General features: G+C 40.9%; 1 protein-coding gene across 1 annotated transcript in view; it reads right to left on the bottom strand.

Moving 5' to 3' along the window:
• Nucleotides 1-18489: 18489 nt before the first annotated feature.
• The window catches only part of gas2b (growth arrest-specific 2b), a 20092-nt gene continuing 17690 nt past the window's right edge, over nucleotides 18490-20891 (bottom strand). Inside the window, exon 9 of the mRNA XM_084054542.1 lies at nucleotides 18490-18728. Coding sequence (XP_083910668.1) covers nucleotides 18519-18728 — 210 coding nt within the window. The 3' untranslated portion in view covers nucleotides 18490-18518. The remainder of the gene's footprint in view (nucleotides 18729-20891) is intronic.

The following is a 20891-nucleotide window of genomic DNA, read 5'->3' as shown; positions in this document are numbered from 1 at the left end:
GGGGAGGCACAGTGCACTGATTCTAAACCTTTAAAATGTCAAGGACTCACAGTTTGATATAATGTATTTTTTCCTTCTCTGGTGTGCCAATGTACTGTACATTGCAAAGTCATCAGTGTTCATTTAACTCAGAGAGTGTAGAAATGGAACCCATTCCACTCCGTTCCATGTGTACGCTCTCAGCAGTATAGACCCATGATAGTCCATTTGGTGGTCCCTGGACCACACGTTGAGAGCGGGGAGTGGTTCAGGTCTGACAGTGCTGGTTGTGGTAGGCCAGACGTTTCCTGGCCCTCCTGTGATAGCTTCTTGGCACAGGTGGCATGGAGGGACATGTGAGAGAGACATATTGTTCTCTGGTGCTCTGATAGCAACGCGTGCAGGTGCTTGAATGAGTGAGTGAGTGAGTGAGTGAGTGAGTGAGTGAGTGAGTGAGTGAGTGAGTGTGTGTGTGTGTGTGTGTGTGTGTGTGTGTGTGTGTGTGTGTGTGTGTGTGTGTGTGTGTGTGTGTGTGTGTGTGTGTGTGAGAGTGAGAGTGAGAGTGAGAGTGAGAGTGAGAGTGAGAGTGAGAGTGAGTGTGAGTGTGTGTGTGTGTGTGTGTGTGTGTGTGTGTGTGTGTGTGTGTGTGTGTGTGTGTGTGTGTGTGTGTGTGAGTGAGAGTGAGAGTGAGAGTGAGAGTGAGAGTGAGAGTGAGAGTGAGAGTGAGTGTGAGTGTGAGTGTGTGTGTGTGTGTGTGTGTGTGTGTGTGTGTGTGTGTGTGTGTGTGTGTGTGTGTGTGCGCTCTGCTCTATTGTAACGAAAAAAATATAGTACCTGAAAGGGAGTTGAGCACTCAGCACTCAGCACTCAGCAAAGTGGCAGGGTGAGGACAGCTGTTTTCATCATGTTTCTGTCCCATGGCCCTTTTTATCAATGTTATGATGGGAAGAGAGTCTTTTTGATGTGGAAAGCTAAACAAGAAGAAAAAGTAACAACATTTTAGCAACATTTTTTTACTCAAATGGGACTTTAGAAAAGAAGGTGAGAGAAGCGCTGCAGGGATCATTCAGTGGCTCTGAGATAGGTGCTCTTTGGTGACACAGGTAGGATCAATTAAACAAAAAGGATTTCCAAAGAAGTAGGCTACTGCTTGCCAAAAAGGTGTGAAATGCAGACTTAAAAAGAAAGGAATTCCAAGGCACTCCGTCTCATGTGAAAAAATGTATAGATTTATTAAGAGCAAGGCAAATGAATGTGACCAACGCGTTTCGACCTAGAAGGTCTTCATCAGGGTCTGGCATTCTGGCTAATCAGTCACTTAAATACAGCCGTGGATGGTGTTTCAATCAATCATGTTAATGCGTTATTACGTCGTTAGTATATTCAAATGACAGTTCAAATGAGCACAATTGCCCCAATAAATGAAAATAAAATAAAATAAAAAAAACAACACCCAGAGTGACAGACACATAATTGGGATTGTTTGTGCGAATTGCTGTTTTATGTTCTCCCAATCTATCTTTGAATTTTCGTTTTGTTCTCCCCACATAGAAGCACCCACAAGGACATTCCAAACGATAAACAACAAAAGAGGTTTGCAAAGTGGTTAATTTTGTAAATGTGATTCGTAAACACATCAGTGAATCTATTTGTTTTAGGAATATTGGTATAATGTGTACAGTGACCACAGGGAAAGTTGCCGATTGGTTTTTGAAGCCAAGAGGTTTTTGGTGGCAAATGACTACGCATTAGTCGCATTAGGACTTTAGAAAACTTTGTGTTGCTAATCAGCTGTTGTCTTGTGTCCAGGGACTTGCAGACCTTCCGCTAGTGGCCGGAGTCAGCTGACTGAGCCATCCGCAGACCTGCTGATGGGTACCTACAGCTTCCACCAGCCGCCCCAATACTCTGCCTACAGAAACGCACGCATCCGGCAGCAGTACCAGGTAACCAAATATACAGACGGTGAATTATCAGGTCAAATGGTTTCACTTTAGTTTATTAAATAGTGTGTCATATATTAAGTCATACTCTCTCCATCCTGCTGGTATAGCATTGTTCTAGGTTGGTATGAATTCAGTTTTGGATTGGTTGATGCTGGACCCGCTTGTTCACTGCAAGGAGTCTGTGTTTTACTTGATTTGTTTCAGGAGATGATTTACTGTAACCGTTCCAATCCACTGGATGACTAGGGTGGGGGTGGAGAATGGCATGTAACTGCTTTAAGCTGGGTTACAATTTAATACATTGTTTTAAGTTGTTGTAATATATCAAACTGGAGCAGCAGTTATATCTCTGCCACCCATGTCCAAGCAGCTGATTTATAGTTGGCCAGCCCTCTGACACACTGTGGCACAATCTGTATTTTAATCTGGTCAGTTTCATTTCTGTATGTCTTCGGAAGCTATATGACATTGGTCTTGTTCAAGAAAGTGGTACTTATTTAACTTTTGTTTAAAGTCCCTTTTTAGGGAAGCCCCCAAAATTCTCCCTGGGCGTGGGTTACTGTATAGTTGACTAGAGTTGTGCTGTTGCAGCAGCATCTTCTGGAGGAACTGAAGAACAAACAAGAAAAGATTGTAGGCCTAAGTGTCAGTGTGTGTGTGTGTGTGTGTGTGTGTGTGTGTGTGTGTGTGTGTGTGTGTGTGTGTGTGTGTGTGTGTGTGTGTGTGTGTGTGTGTGTGTGTGTGTGTGTGTGTGTGTGTGTGTGTGTGTGTGTGTGTGTGTGTGTGCGTGCGTGCGTGCGCGCGCGCGTGAGTGTGTGTATGAGGCCTGTGCGCGTGCGTGTGTGTGTGTGTGTGTGTGTGTGTGTGTGTGTGTGTGTGTGTGTGTGTGTGTGTGTGTGTGTGTGTGTGTGTGTGTGTGTGTGTGTGTGTGTGTGTGTGTGTGTGTGTGTGTGTGTGTGTGTGTGTGTGTGAAAAGCGGCTGCCCCAAGAGGTGATACAAAACAAAAAAAGGAATAAAAAGATTTATTTGCAGAATCTGTTTTGAGAGATAAATCTTTGTGTGTCAAAGTTCAAGGGCACACATGAGAGACATATAGAACAAGAGATGTTGGTGTACTGTATCAGGGCTTTCAACCCGATGTGTATTTGTTTAATTTGATATTTGAACCATTTAATCATGCGTGTGTGCACTGTGCATGCATGGGGGTGTGCACGTCTGTCTGTCTGTCTGTCTGTCCGTCTGTCTGTCTGTCTGTCTGTCTGTCTGTCTGTCTGTCTGTCTGTCTGTCTGTCTGTCTGTCTGTCTGTCTGTCTGTCTGTCTGTCTGTCTGTCTGTCTGTCTGTCTGTCTGTCTGTCTGTCTGTCTGTCTGTCTGTGTGTGTGTGTGTGTGTGTGTGTGTGTGTGTGTGTGTGTGTGTGTGTGTGTGTGTGTGTGTGTGTGTGTGTGTGTGTGTGTGTGTGTGTGTGTGTGTGTGGGTGTGGGTGGGTGTGGGTGTCTATAGCAGATGCCCAATAGTGACAGCCGTCTATCCAGTCACAGCTTCTCCCCTCAAGACTGCGTGCAGAGGTCTCCTTCCGTCCCTGTCTTTTCCCTGGTTGACAACGGTAACCGCACTGAGACTAATAAGGCCTTAAAGGCAGGCTGTGAGTCACACGCACACATTCTATATTCTGAATCCGTTATTATCATTGTTATAGAGAGAGTGTTTGTTCCGTAACAAGAGTCTCCCTGTCTCTCGCTCTCTCCAGCATTTTATTAAACAGAAAATTCATTTTCAGGTCTTGATACCAATTTTATCCAGTTGGGGGATATAGAACCCCACAAAGATCATTTATCAGCTTGTGTTACATTTCCAGTTTTGTATGCTCATTTATTTGTTTCATCATTTCCAATTTCACTTGTTTATCCTGAGTTCTCTATCCTGACTGGATTAAATTGGTATCCTGACCTGAGAATCTGCGGGGAGCATGAAGTTACACAGTTGAAGTTGTGTGGAATCTTCCTGAAAGATTAAAAAAAGAGAAAGAAACAGCTGGAATGAAAAAAAAAAAGATATTGGGTAGAGAGAGAGACAGAGAGACAGAAAGACAGAGAGACAGAGAGACAGAGAGACAGAGGCAGAGGCAGAGGCAGAGGCAGAGAGATAGAGAGAGAGAGAGAGAGAGACAGAGACAGAGAAATTGAGCCATGCAGAGCCAGATGTACACCATCATATCTCTTGGAAAGTGAATGGGACTTTAGTAGACTTTGTGTTGCTAATCAGCTGTTGCCTTGTGTCCAGGGAGTGACTCTACACCAACTTCCAACCCCCCCGCCAGCATCCAGAGACAGACTGAGTCATCATCTGCAGACCTGCTGATGGGTACATCCCACTACAACTTATATCAGCCGTCCCAATACTCTGCCTACTACTTAAACATCTATAACTCGGAGAAATACCAGGTAACCTAGAATGTCGAGCCAGACTGTTGACTCACACAAAATTGAAATGATTCCGTCAGTCTGTGCAAAGGAAGAGCTGAAAATGATCATAGAGTAAAGCGGATGTCACCACCCCCCCCCCCCCCCCCCCCGCCCATTTCCGTTTTGTCTTTGCAGTCGCGTAGATTTGTCCTAATGTAAATCAAATTAGTCGAAGCGTTTAGATTGCTGCTTAGCAGAAATGGACATTTCAAAACTGAACAACAGAAATGTTTTCTGCTGCTGACATCTGCATGACATATATTCAAAGACATTAGAGGGATTTTGTATGTGTGTGTGTGTGTGTGTGTGTGTGTGTGTGTGTGTGTGTGTGTGTGTGTGTGTGTGTGCGTGTGTGCGTGTGTGCGTGTGCGCGTGTGCGTGTTTGATTGATTGATTTAATATTAGAAACCAGCACCGTTACATTTAAAATACTTTGTCTACAGAGTGTGTGTGTGTGTGTGTGTGTGTGTGTGTGTGTGTGTGTGTGTGTGTGTGTGTGTGTGTGTGTGTGTGTGTGTGTGTGTGTGTGTGTGTGTGTGTGTGTGTGTGTGTGTGTGTGTGTGTGTGTGTGTGTATACACGTATAAAGCAGATGCCGAACAGTGATGGCCATCTAACCGGTCACAACGTGTCCCGTCAGCACCACACGCATTCCTATGACCCAGACGCAGCCCTGAATCAGTCCCTGAGCTCTGTTCTGCACTGGCCGCCCCCAATGCCCCTCTTCACTCTGCAGGATGACAGCTACTGCACTGTGACCAAGGCAGGCTGTGAGTAACACACACCCCCTGGACCTCATTTGTCGCCTAGCTGTCAATCTGGCACGTGGACCAATGTCATTCGATGTAGGAGGACCTGGGAGTCAGCTTGTCCCACATTGACAGACTAATCTTGTGTAGAGTTGGACGAGACAGAGGTCTGGCTGTACGTGTGACATTAAATATTGACAGTTCGGCAGGAGTTTCTCCTACCACTGCGGGCGAGGGAAGATCAGTAGTTCATATAACTGTGATATTTTACGTCATGTGTGACGGTGATGTACAGTATGCAAGTATTATAAGGTAACAGTTTTCTGGTTATTATTAATTATCTCTTATATGTCTGCTTAGGTCCTTCTACTCAAGCTGAGCCTGACCTAGCTACAGTGACAACCCAACCGGATCCATCATCAAATTCCCAAGTTTATGCTGCTGCTGGTGAGGGAGAATTAAATCAATTTTAGTTCATAGTTTACTTTATACTAACTGTCATTCCATGTGTGACTATGCTGATTTCATAGCATGCCAGTATTATAATGTCAAGGACCCCCAAAATTATTATGTATTTGGCCGTGCACCGTCATCTTAAAATACTTTGTGCCAGGGGGCCCATAAGAGAAGATTTGTGTCATTTGTGTCAAGGCATTTTTAATTATTCAAACCATTTTAAAAAATGCAACAATGTTTACATTTTCAAGAGCTTGTAGATCAAAGTATAAACTAGAGTTCAAGTGGTTTAACTGACTGTGATGCTTTATTAACTCGTTTTGGTGGGGACCTGCTTAGGTCCTTCTACTCAAGCTGAGCCTGACTCAGCTACAGTGACAACACAACCAGAACCATCATCACATTCCAAAGTTGTTCCTGCTACTGCCGGTGAGGTAAAATGTATGCTTCATTTACACTACCTTTTTAGTGTAAACTAAACCCAATTTTAGATAAACCCATATCACACAAACAAATATTGGTTCTTCAGCGGTTCTTTGGGGTACTGTAGTTGAGGTACTATAGCATAGCTCCACTGCCGTACAAAGAACCTGTTAATCATATGAACCCTAGTGTCTCTATTCTTGTGGCGAACATTCGACAAAAATAGATTTGTCTTGTGATTGGGGTTTAACCTTTAGTGTGCCATTTATTTATTATATTTTCGTACAGACATGTATTATTCAATGCAGTCCACACAGAGTCAAAGGTTGTTGCAAGCGTTGTTTTATAAAGGTAGTTCTCTAAGAATTGCAGCTGCAGAAGTGTTCAAGGCCTTGTGTCCCTGGAATGAGAAGGTGGAGAAGCTGTCCACTTTTGTGGACAGATGTCATTCAGCGATGACTATGGAGATCAAAGACAAGATCACAAAGATGACATCTAATCATGAGCTGCTACCCTTTGACACTTAATTCACTGTGAATGTCCTCTCACTCTCTCACTCTTTGTCTCATCTCTTAAAAGGTTGAGACATGCCATGTTTTTTGTTAAGGAGTCACTTTTGTTGATCAAGCATTTATATGAAAGTAAAATATGCAGCTACAGGTAAAGTCAATTGTAACTGCTGTCATCGTTTATAAGTTAACAATTTTTTTTATTTCTCTAAGACCAAGTTCATAATAAGGCTGTATTTAAGTTAATGTGTATGTGTACATTATTTCATGATTATTTGTGAAGTTGTTGTAATGCTTTTATTTTGAAGTGTTAAAGTCACGTTCTGTGTCTCGTTGGTCCGCTCTCATGTGAATGTGAAGGTGCAGAATAGAAGCTCTGTGTCATGCTGGGCACAAGAGACTGTCTAAACTTAAAAGTTATAAGAAAGGTTACTGTCTAAAGTCATAAGAAAGGGTTATAAGTAAGGACCTGAAGACTGAAGAAGTACTCCCTTTATGTGTAGCATGCAGCCAACGAGGTATTTGTTTGTTTGTTTGTTTGTACTGTCTGTATTTTACTCTGGTAAATGTCTATTTTACATGCTGTGCATGACGCTATCTTATGTTATTGTAACATGCTTATTTTATGTTTATTGTTTGTAGTTTTCACGTGGATTGGAGGGATTTGAAGTTACCTTCAAATAAATCAGTAGCAAGGAAACCACTTGTGTCTGTCTGTGCTTGGAGGGAGTTACATCAATATTGTTTAAGGTTGCAGGTCTTTTTGAGTGAGTAATGTCCATCATTCAGTTGTGTCAAACTGGAGTACCTTACCAGTACTCAATGTATTGTCTGTTATGATTAAATAATTGAAATTATTTTTGTGATGTTTTTAATACTTTTAATTATATCTATTTTTTCACTTAAAGCATCAAATGGCCACTTAGTGACTTACAATCACGCAATTATTGTAATTGTAATGCATTATATGAAATTATTAGAATTTATTGAAACTATGATAATTATAATACTTCATAATATGAAGTATTATAATTCTCATATTTTTAGAATGATATATTGTATCATCCTGGCCAAAAGTCTGTGAGTGACCAGCAATTACGAAGTAGGCAATTATGGTACTTGACCTTATAAGTAATTATAAAATGCTTTTTAATGTGATGATCATTAAAAAGCGGATAAATCACGACGGCTGGTGGTGGACACATTGCTTGCTGAGTGTGACTTTTTATGTATACAAGAGACCTTGCTTGCCAAACAAGACCTTGATAAACTTAACACGATACATGACAATTTTCATGGTGCTGGTGAGTCTACCACTGACCTCAGCACAAAGATAGTCCAAGGCAGGATAGCAGGTGGAGTGGCTATCCTTTGGAATATTAAATATGACCCAATGGTGAAGGTGGTAAGACTTAATGTTGACTGGGCCATTGGATTAGAGATTAATTTTAATGAGAAGAAATTCATAATTTTAAATTTGTACACACCCTGTGAATCTTATAAATCTGAAGATGAATTCCTGCATAGGTTAGCTTTTATTAATTATTTTATTGAGGACAGTGGTTCTACTTGTGTCTGTCATTGGGGACTATAATGCAGACTTGTCTGACTGTAACTCTCTATTTGCAAAACATCTGATAGAGTTCTGTAATGACAGTTGTTTAATTTTATCTAGTAAAGGTTTTCTGCCTGACAACAGCTTCACTTATGTAAGTGAAGCATGGCATACAACATCTTGGCTAGATCATTGTTTGTCTACTGCAGATGCTCATGCCTCACTGGATAATATAGAGATTCTGTATGGGTTGGCCACTTCTGATCATATACCCATTGCCATAAAGATTAATGTTGAGACTGTACCCCAGCTGACTGTTACTGGTAGTGCTGTTAACAAAGGGAAGCTGGTCTGGTCAAAACTAACCAAAGAGGACATTGAGAGATATTCTATCCTGTCAGACATTTTTTTGAAAAATACAGAACTGCCCAGGGATTCACTAATGTGTTTAAATGTGAACTGTACAGAACCGCATCATGCTACTGATTTGTGTGCCATGTATGACAATATTGTATCAGCTTTAATTGACTCTAGTGAGCCATTCTGTAAAGTCAATAGCAAGGTTTTTAACCTCAAACCCGGTTGGAATGAGTTTGTGGCTGAGCAACACTCTGAAGCCAGAAAGGCCTTTAAAGTCTGGTCTGAGGCAGGCATTCCCAGACAGGGGGACTTACTTGATCGTAAAAAAGAAACAAATGCAAAATTTAAGCATGCCCTTCGTTTTATCAAGACAAAGGAGAACACAATGAGGGCAAATTCTCTTGCTAGGAAAATGCAAAAAAGCAATTATGATGACTTCTGGAAAGAGGTCAGGGTCATGAATAATTCTAAAACCTCTTTACCATCTGATATTGAGGGTGTCTGTGGCCAAGAGAAGATTGCTAAAGTGTGGCGGGAAAATTACTGTAATCTTTTTAACTGTGTTAAGAGCAATGCTGTGGTAATTAATAATGTTGATCTATCCCCAAACATGGTAGTCAAATCAGTTGATGTTTCTGATGCCATCAAGCTGCTTGACAACAACAAGGCTTGTGGACTGGACTGTATTACTGCAGAACACCTAAAGTATGCCAGCTCTAGGCTCTGTCCCCTGCTTGCTATGTGTTTCACAGGCCTCATGGTTCATGGTGTTCTTCCTGAATCTATTATGTCTGTTCTGCTGGTGCCTGTCTTGAAAGACAAGGCTGGGAAGCTAAATAGCATGGACAATTACAGACCGATTGCCCGTGCCAGTATCTTGTCTAAAATATTAGGAAGAATTCTCCTAACTAGGCTGGAGATGTTTGTTCTCACTACTGATAATCAGTTTGGGTTCAAAAGAAAACATAGCACTGATTTATGTATATATGCCTTAAAGGAGATAGTTGACAAATACAGAATCCAGAATTCTACTGTATTTTTATGCTTTATTGATGCCTCTAGAGCTTTCGATAGAATTAACCATGCAAAGTTATTTATGAAATTGATTGATAGAGGTGTTCCAAGATATTTAGTTAGAATACTGGTCTTTTGGTATGCACGTCAGATGTTTCAGGTAAAATGGGGCAATTGCATTTCTGAACCATTTCATGTCAGTAATGGCGTACGCCAAGGAGGGATTTTATCCCCCGTATTGTTTAATGTTTATATGGATGACCTATCAATACAGCTAAATGGGTGCAACACTGGCTGTCTTGTGGGTGACACTGTTGTCAATCATCTCATGTATGCAGATGATTTGGTTTTATGTAGTCCATACAGTGCTGGCCTTCAACAATTATTGAGGATCTGCACACAGTATGGTAAAGACTTTGACATTAAATATAATGCTAAAAAAAGTAACATCATGATCGTGAGAAGCAGAGAGGACAGGAAAGAATCCTTCCCTGCTTTTCAATTGTGTGAGAGTCCTCTTTTAGTATGTAAGGAAACTAAATACCTTGGTCATGTCCTCACTGATGATTGGATGGACGACAGAGATATCTATAGACAATGTAGAAAAATCTATGGACAGGCCAATATGCTGCTACGGAAATTTTCTATGTGTTCTGATGATGTTAAGTGTTCACTGTTCAGAGCCTATGTCACACCTCTGTATACGGCTCATCTCTGGTTCTCTTACAGGGTGAGGAGTTTGCAGAGGCTCAGAGTGGCGTATAATGATGCCATGAGGTTGTTACTTCACATACCTAGATGGCATAGTGCCAGTCAATTGTTTGTGTCCACTGGTGTGCCTACTTGTGATGCACTTTTAAGACAATTGATGTACAAATTTATGTGTCGGCTTGATGTGTCCGTGAATAGCATCATAGAGGCTCTAACCAACCCTATGAGAAGCAGTTATAGATACTCATCCAGGCTTAGAGAGCATTGGCGTAATAGCCTATACACTTTTTAAATTATTGACTTGGCGCTTGACAGCCGCCTTATGAATTGGTGTGAGTGGGGAGGGGTGGGGGGCGGGAGCGCTTGAGTGATGTTTTGTTTTGTTTTGATTTGTATACATTGTATATTTTTACACTGCTGTCTCTTTTTATATTATGTGATGTCTTTTCTTTTTATATGGACGCATGAGTCTGGAATAAAGATTATATATCTAAAGCATTATGTGTACTTATGAGTGATTATAACTATAATTCTACAATGTTATAAGCAGATTATAATGCATTATACGTATTTTTTTAAGAACGTCAACAAAAACATACACCGTAGCTTTAATGTAATTGCATTTTGTGAGAAAAAGAGAGATGATATGATAAGATGATGAACTGGAGTTCCAGCTTTATGCAGTGTGAGACTTGAAAGAGACTAATAATTAGTCTCCTTCACACTCAACTCCTAACAAAGACCGAAAATGTACACATTGATGCATTGTGACCTTGTAGCATTGTGCTACAAGGTCTGCTCTTGTGGCTTGCAGTCTTCTTCTCCAATCAGAAAACATGCACATCGAGTTGCTCTCTGCTGAGAGTTACCACCTGTCTCCTCCGTCTACAGATCTCCCACTCCTGTGTGAAGAGGAGCTTCACCCTGAACGACAAGAGAGGAACTCCAGTCTGGTCCAGGAGGAAACAGAGCCTAGCAAAGTAAAAAAAAGACACATTTTCTCTTTAATATCAATGCATTGCTGTTTTGAAATTTTGAAACAAACAAAGAAACCAAACAAAAAAACAAACTGACAACAATCTGAAAATAGCAGATATACAAGCTCACAACTAGATATATTCTATATTAGCTATTTTCACTATATTTTAAATAGAGCTGATTTTGAAGTTTGTTTTCCAGTTCAGGTTAAAAACTACAGCAGATTAAAAACATGGCAGACTATTAAGCAACAGAGCTGGACCAAATAGATTAATAAGTGTGTTAGGTGTGTCCAGGCAGAGCCATGGGCATGAAGCACGATAGACAGTATTGACACACCTAAAATCTAACACACCCATTAGTAATTTGATTAGCTGCAGCTGTGTTGCTTAAGGTCAGTGTTATATGCAGCCTGCCATGTTTTTACCCCACTGTAGTTTTAACCTCAAATGGAAAACAAACTACAAAATTTAACCTTTAAGTGGTCCCTTCCTAGTTCCTAGACTTCTATCTGTACTGTAGCAGAGTCAAAGCTTGCAACAACAACAACACAAAAGTACAGTACTAAAATGTTGTACCTCTTCACTGTCCATCACTGGCCTCCACAGATTAAAGAAGAACAGGAGGAGCATCTTCAAAGACCAGACGAGGATGATGGGTCAACGATGACACTTATAATTAGTAAGGTGTGGAGCGAAGCTCCCTCCAGGTAAAAACTATCACTTTTATTAGCAGTAATCTAAAATAATTATTAATTATATTTATTAATTCATTATTAATTATAATAATTATTCCTTTTCAATGTCCTTTTAATGACTAATATTGTTTTATTCATTTGTTTTCTATTTTCTATATGTTTTTACGATTTTAAACCTGTAAAGCCATGTCATTGTCTGTGAAAGGTGCTATATGAATAAAATGTACTTACTTACTTCCCCCAAATTACTATTTGTCCGTGACATGACCCGTGACATCTAAGTCCTGCTCCACACAGGCATCCTGACCAACCTGTAGGAGTCGCTGGTCAATTATGACTACTGTTTGACTACTCTTTGCTGGAATGCCCGGGAAAGCCAGAGGCATCATAAAGGATAGTGGTGGGCAGGAACTTAACCCATGCCCTTTAAAGCTTTAAAAACTTTTAAGGGGCCATGAAACCCATGAAATACTTCTTTTAAAATGAAGGGGATGTAGTATCCTGAGGATAATCGTTTCACCCATATAATGGTTTAGCCCAGACTCATGTTAATGACGTCATGTGAGATGCGCGCCAGTATTCATTGAACCAAGTGCGGAAGTGAACACAGAACGCTCAACTACATATCCTTGTGTGGACATTGCATTTCTTTCTACTATAGACACTAAGAGTGACAGTAAGAATAGAAACATTACACAGCCTATGGATTCATTCATTCCCCTTTAATTAGTTAACTCCCATTTTATCCTTTGCCTAGGGTACCAGCACCCCTCTGTGTGTAACGAAGAGGTTTATCCTGAACAGCAGGAGAGGAGAGCCAGATTGGTGCAGGGCGAACCAGAACCTCCACGGATTAAAGAAGAACAGGAGGAGGTACTACTTCAAAGACCAAAGGAGGCTCATGGGTCATCATTGACATTACTGGTGTTGAAAAGATGATGATAATGATGAAAACAGAGCGACAGAACCTCTAGCCAGCACCCAAACTGAACACATGAAAACACAAACTGATGTAGAGGACTGTAGAGCATCACAACCAAGTAGTGATGACCTGCTCCTCTCTTCACACTGTTCTGAATCTGACCTGAAATCATCAAAACAAACGACATCCCTGAGTAGTCAAAGAGGGAAGAAAAGCTTTACCTGTGCCGATTGTGTCAAAATATTCACAAATGGTAGTGATCTGAAGAAACACATGAGGATTCATACAGGGGAAAAGCCCTTTGTGTGTACAGATTGTGGCAACGGATTCAGACAGATTAGTACTCTGAATGTACACATGAGGATTCATGCAGGGGAAAGGCCCTTTGTGTGTACAGATTGTGGCAACAAATTCAGACAAACTAGTCATCTGAAGTCACACATGACAAGTCATACAAGGGAAACACCCTTTGTTTGCTCCAATTGTAGCAAAAGTTTTAGTCGACATGATGTGCTGAAGATGCACATGAGGATTCATACAGGGGAAAAGCCCTTTGTGTGTACAGTTTGCTGCAACGGATTCAGACAAAATAGAAATCTGAAGGCACACATGGCAATTCATACAGGGGAAATGCCCTTTACTTGTTCCAATTGTAGCAAAGGTTTTCGTCGACATGATATGCTGAAGATGCACATGAGGATTCATACAGAGGTAAAGCCCTTTGTGGGTACAGATTGTGGCGAACATTTCAGAGATCAGAGTAATCTGAGGGTACACAAGATGATTCATACAGGGGAAAAGCCCTTTGTGTGTACAGATTGTAGCAAATAATTCACACACCATAGTAATCTGAGGGTACACATGATTCATATAATACACTATCTCATACAGAACAAACTTATCATTAACTTAGTTCAACATTGTAGTAGCAATAACACAATAACAAACTGTTACGTGTGTCAGTAGTGTGTCTGTGGAAGATTGTCAGAGTGACCGTAGAGTGGGTCTGTGAATGTGTGGTTACTTCCAGGTGCCGCTTATCTGCTGATCATCAGCCCTGGTTAGGGTTGTCTACTTAACAGCACCAAACACTTGAAGGCTTTGGCAGTACTTGTAGTAGTACTGTCCCCTGCACACCAGCAGTCTTGTTTGTACCACTTATCTATTTTATGTATGTTTCAGTGCACCTTCATTAAACGTACTAGTGTAAGGCTTTCTGAGGGTATGTAGTCAATGGTAATGGTTTGTCAAACTAGTATTGGTGTATGGATGACAGATTTTTGTAAAAGTACATTTTGGGTAGATTAGCTTAGAGAATGTATTTAAGGATGAGCATTTTGTTGTAACTTTTATTTCATGTTGATTAGGTAGGTTAGAGTTTAAAACTTGAGATTAGGTTTAGATTGATTTTGTTTATTTATTGATTTGCTCCATATGTCAGTTTTGTCAACCAGTTAATACTTGAAGTCACATATTATGTAAACATGCAAACCTAAAATAAAAACTGGGTTTCACTTGTGGCTGATCCCTCAATTGGTAAATTTGAGCAAGTTATGGATGATTTGTTAACAGTCGACAGATTCAGACGGTGAAGTGTGAAACCAAGGACGTTCACTAGACAAGTGAACTTGGGGGGTTGTTGGTTCTGCCAACACAGGTCGATCCGGTGAACTTGAATAGTGGAGCAGCTAGTGCTATGGGGGGAGACGATGTGGCATTTAAACCAAATGGTGTGAGCACTCCGATTGATCGGGAGGGTGAGACAGGGGCAAGGCCCAAGGTGATGCCTCCTGGATCAAGATACTGCCTAGATTAGCTCTTCTCTAGCTCTGCTGACTCCCAAGTGTCCCGGATCAAGGTGCATATAGCAGATGCAAACCTTGTTGCTCAGTAAAAACAAATCATTGGCACATCAAGGTATGGATCAGCCAACACCGGTGCAGGTTCTTGGTAATGTAGTGAGTTCTACTCGTTGAGTCTTAAAATGTAGTGTTGTCTACCTGTGTATGTGTGGTGATAGTGCTACTCTGTGTTATGTAGTCATATTCATTACCCGGTTGTGTTGTGATATGCAATGATATGGAGAAATTACTACTCTGTGTTATGTAGAACTATCCCTACTCGTTATGTGGTGTTATCACTACTCGGTGTTATATGTAGTGGTAGCATTACTCGTGTGGTGATTTTTCCCTACTTGTTCAGTTTCTGATTATGTTGGACACTTCTTTGTATGTGTCCAACCCTGTGTGATGTGGTGGTAGTTGCTACTCTGTGGTATATATGTAGTATATTCATTACTCGGTTGTATTATGTGATGATATTAACTACTCTGTGTTCTGTGTTATGTAGCAATTCACAACTCGTATGTTAGGTGATGTATCATTACTCGGTGTTATAATGTAGTGATTTCCTTAGCCTACTCGTTTATTGTGGTGATTATGTTGGACACAAGTCATGTGTAGTCCTGGACACTAGTTATGTGTAGTCTAAGTAGTTAAATGTGTCCAACCCTGTGTAATGTTAATTTTCTGATATAGTTCTGTTTACAAACTTACCCGTAGTTTGATTTTAAGGGTGGGGCTGTTACGTGTGTCAGTAGTGTGTCTGTGGAAGAGTGTCAGTAGAGTGGGTCTGTGAATGTGTGGTTACTTCCAGGTGCTGCTTATCTGCTGAGTGTTGGATGACAATCATCAGCCCTTCCAGTGATTGGTTGGGGTTGTCTACTTAAAGGGCAAGACCACTTTGGTAGAGGTTTGGGTTGTGTAGTTACCTCGCCATGATGTTACTCCAAAGGTGGACAAGAAATGAAAAACAATTGCTGCATTGATTAGAAATTGATCATTCAAAATATGCTCCCCATTGACTTACATTGTACAGTAAAACAGCTCTCAAAGTCACTCTTTTAGCATGTAAACGAATGTAAACAAAGTCGATTCAGACAATATAGAACATCACCAAACCCAGTACTGTTTTTTTTTAATAAAAATGTTAACTTACTGTTGATTTTGCTATTTTTATTAGAAAGAAAACCTGGACTGGATCGGCGGATCCGGATCCGGATCTTCAAATAGTAAAATCATCAGGAAGTTGACTTTTTTATAAAAAAAATAAACAGTAAACACCAAGTTTAACAATGAACCCTATAACGTCCCTATTCTGGGGCGAATATTCAACCACTTTAAACCTACGGTATATTCATCGCCTATTTGAAAATAGCCGATAACTACAAATATTTTAACTGGGATATTTTCAACGGTTACCCCTGGACCAATGAAGTGAAATCTTGTTTTTTTTAATGAATAATAACAAAGTTTAATTTGTTATTTTGCTTATTTTGGGATACCTTTATTTTGACACTTCCTGTACATTTGGTTTACCTTTATTTTGAAACGTCCTGTCACCGCACTGGCACGCACTTAAACCAGCTCGCTTCACACACCCCCATGCATCCACACTCAGTCAGTGACAGGAGACAGAGACGGCATGTGTGTATCCCTAGCAGAGCAACACGGTATGTTTGTTGGAAATGCCTCACACATTATTTCGTTTATTTCATGTGTAGCTTCAGTGTACTGAGCAGTTTGTATTTTCCACAGTGCCTGTGGAATTGGGCAGAAGTGAGGCTGCAAATTGAAGACAGTTTTCAAAAAAAGAAAAAAGAAAGAAATCAGAAATCCTATTTTCACTATTAAATAGGGCTTAAGGGGTTAATTTATAATGGATTATTTGTTTGTTTGGGTCCTGGGGCGACACCAAATTAGGTTTTTGGGTCTCGAATTGAGTTGAGTTGGTTTGGGAACCACTGCTATAAAACAATGAAGAAGATGACTTTATTGTCAATGTACACAAGGCAATTGAAATATGTCTTTTGGCATATCCCTCCATAGTTACACATACACATAATGTTTTTCATCAGAGAGGTCGGAGGGCAGGTCCTCCCGTGGTGCAGCCCCTGCAGCAGTTTGGGGGGTTCAGTGCCTTGCTCAAGGGCACTTATGCAGATATTAGGAATAGACCATCTTGCTGCTGGGGGACACTAATAAAAACAAAACTAAAACCAAGCCTTTTCAAAGAAATAACAAATAAACAAAACTAGCAAACCAACTAAAAACGTATAAAAACTAAACTAAAATGTTAAACAAAAAAGTAAGAACCAAATAAAAAGAAAAATATTTCTATGGGTGCTATTAGTTTTTTGTGAAGTAATCCTCAAGATAAGTCAGTTCATGTCAGAATTATAAGAATCAGATTGTCTTTTATTCATTAAGATCATACAAAATAAAAATGATAGTATATAGTATACTGTATATATTACAGTATACTCTCAGAGTAAAATGTTACTTTTTTCTTCTTTGTAAGGTCTAGAGTACTAATCCATATACCATTATGAAGCTTTAGCATTCAGAATAGAAATCCTTTCAGTCTAAGTGTATATCAAGTATATGTAATGTCTTCTAGAGTTCTTCTTGTAGAGTCCCCTACATAATACATTTTCACATACAGTACTTTTAAGTAACACGTTTAAACCCATATCTGTACATAGCAACCCATACCTAGCTATACATTTAATAAGTTCTTTGACATTAGAAATCACCCTAGAAACATTCTCCATCATTGTACAGTATGTAGTGTAGGCAGCTAGGTATCCATATATTTATCTCATCCACAAGTCCTGTCATAAAAAAACACTGGGACAAAAGTTTGTAAAAGAATAATATTTGGTGCCTTTTCATCTTCAGAGGAAGAATACAATGTCCAGCTTAAAGGAGCACTTTAACCATTTTCAACCTTATCTTCATATAACTGGTCCTCACTTATGCTCATTATAAGATGGGACAAACCCATGCCCACCAATGACATAATCGAAGGGGATTCCAAGCTAATAGAAACTACAGCCTTTCTCTTCCTTGAAAGTCAGCATGCTGAAATAGACACCTGATTCGGATGCTATCAATGCATAGAATGGGAGATTATCACGTTCTATCAGACCATTGAATGGGCGAAGTAGGCGACCTACCGTCTACCCCGCGATTTATCAGACCATTCAGTGGGCGTAATCAGGAGCTACTGACCTACCGACGGAGATGACTTAAATACTTTAGTTTCGGTTTTGGTTTTGGTTGTTTCGGTTTCGGACCATGACGGAGGCGCGCAGTCTCAGGCGAGGTGGAGCCCCGCGACGGGCCACCGAAGGAGCTAAGGCGACTGAGTTGCCGTCCGGAGCGGTGCGACCCTCGCCTGTGCCTACTCAGCGCCGTTCGAGTTATGTACCGATATGGACAGAATCGTAAATATTGTTGTGGGGACTGCTCCGCCTCCGTCGGTAGGTCAGTAGCTCCTGATTACGCCCAATGAATGGTCTGACAAATCGCGGGGTAGACGGTAGCTCGCCTACTTAGCCCATTCAATGGTCTGATAAAACGTGATAATCTCCCATTCAATGCATTGATAGCATTCGAAGCCGGTGAAATAGAAGCCTTTTTTTTAAAATGTCACCGGTAGGCATGTTTCTGAACTGTCCACACCCTACTCTGACACACAGACTGAGTATATGGTGCCATCTTAAAATGAGCACTAGTAAGGACCATTTATATGAAGATAGGTTGAAAATGGGTGAAGTGGTCCTTTTACTCCTTTAATAGAATATTTGAAATATGTTAAATCACTGTCCTGAAGCACTTGTGGTCTGAACGGTGGAATGTTCACCTTTGTCTGCCACAGCCGGAAACGAGCGAGAGAGTAGTTTTCAGAGTCTATTACTTCTTCCCACGGTAATGAGCACCGACCACCATATAACTATCAGGCGACATGTCCTTCATGTTGGGTGTCTTGGCCTTGGTCCGACACACTCGGACTTCAGGCCTTACCAGCGCCGCTCCTCGACAGGGGTCGTGTTTCTGCAGGTAACCTATAAAGGTCTCCCATCCGCCCCCGATGCGCACCATCACGTGACGTTCATTCAGCATCTGAAAGAGCACAGAAGTCAGACACCGTAAACCAGTGGTTCTGGGATCACTTTAACCACTTAAACCAGTGATATTCAACGGGCGGCCCGCGGGCCAAATCCGGCCCCAGCGGAGCTTTCTTGTGGAACATGTTCTTTTTACATGTTCCAATGTTAAATTAAATGTACATATTTTTTATTATATGGTTGGTTGTACAGGATGACCATTTTGAATGATTTTTTTAACTGTTAACTGAAGCTTGTTAATGGTTAATCAACCATTAACAGATAAGAAGAAAATGCAGGCTACTATTTAGAATGGAGGAATATTAGTAACTCACTCAGGGTCCCAAATTAACACCTACCAGTACTGCATTTGCAGTCAAGACGCAAGGAACCCAAATGCGGGTAAATGTAATCTTTGGTGTGTAAGTCAACCATAAGAAAATCACTTGGGTCAAATTGTTAAAGTAGCTCACTTCATATGTACTTAAGCATCTGGTGTTAAAAAACAATGTATTAAGTATCAAAAGTATCGGGGTGCCTGCTGGCCTACCGGTCCAGGCACATACCACATAAGCTGGTAATCCAGTCTTGCAGTGAGTCGCGGGTTCGATCCCGATCCGGACGGCGTTTGCTGTGTGTCACCCCCCCCCCCCCCCCCCCCCCATCTCTCTCCCTATTTCCTGTCTGCCACAAAAATATCTTTTAAAAGTATAAAGACCTTTTCATAGTACAAAGAAACAAAACAGCCTGAAATGTTGTCTGCTTCCATACTTCTAACTACTTTCAGAATAATGTAGCTTTCAAGTAGTTCGGCAATTATTATGGCTATTTCTTTGTGGATTTTGTCCATCTTCCATCTTACATCATAAGACCTTGTGCTCTTATCACCCGAGTGCTCAAAACAAACAAAATGAAAATCCTTTCATTCATACGAACATGTAAACACTTCACCTGGTCCCCAATACTCTTTTAACAAAGAGTGCACAGAACATACTGAAATATCTACTTCCTATTTTTCTTAATATCAAAATCTAAGCCAGTGCACTATAAAGGACTGACACAGAAATGTTCCTATCAAACATCAAAATGCATGAATGCAGTATGAATCAGGCCCTAATAAGTTACCATAATGGACATAATGTGTCCATTATTGTGTCCTATCGCACCTATAGCACACAACAAGCGGTTAAACGGTTTTGTTGTCACGGTCTTGTGGCCCCTGACTTCAAGTAATTTTATGATTGTGGCCCCCTGCCTAATCTAGTTGAATAGCCCTGACTTAAACCCATAAACATCGGCTATTTGAAAATAGCCTGTCTATAAGCTCAGTGTCAATCAGCTATTTTCAAAAAATCTTGAAAAAAAAAAGAAAAATTTGGAATATTTTTGAAACATTTTAACAACACAAATATTGTGTGGGGGCACAATATATTATTATTCACATTTTAATTTAGGGGTCCTTGACATGTAAACTGCTGTAAAAGACATGCTGGACCAACGCCCCTACAACTGTAACCAAATGGCCCAGGTCCAGTTGGTTACATTTGTACCACTCTCTGAGCTACACATGGATAAAGGAATACTTGTGATTTTACTGTGTACAAACACGGTTCCAGTGCTGTGTTATTGTTTGGATGATTAGGAATTCTCAATATTGTGAACCTCAAGAGGACACTCCATGATGTAGTCAGACACCCCACCCCATCTCCTCTATGACTCAATTTGCTTTTTGTATGAACCCCCCAGGCTGAGGCAAGGCCCCCCCACCAATCACGCACGCGCGCGCGCGCACACACACACACACACACACACACACACACACACACACACACACACACACACACACACACACACACACACACACACACACACACACACACACACACACACACACACACACACACACACACACACACACACACACACACACACACACTAATAAAATATTTACAAGATCCCCTCCTGCCTGAAAGGCAAATGATCTCTAGGAGAGCTTTGTCAAAATCTCATCAAGCCAAATGAAACTACGCCCCCCTTGGTACCAGCTGAGCACACATGGATGACTAATCCCTCCATACACGTGCACTCCCACGCGGTGCACGCACGCATGCACACACACACACACACGCACGCACGCACACGCGAACACACACACACACACACGCATTCACACACACGG

Source organism: Gymnoscopelus microlampas (genome assembly GCF_963454915.1).
Source record: "Gymnoscopelus microlampas genome assembly, chromosome: 1".
NCBI classification, from domain to species: domain Eukaryota; kingdom Metazoa; phylum Chordata; class Actinopteri; order Myctophiformes; family Myctophidae; genus Gymnoscopelus; species Gymnoscopelus microlampas.
This window is presented reverse-complemented; position numbering and strand designations above follow the sequence as displayed.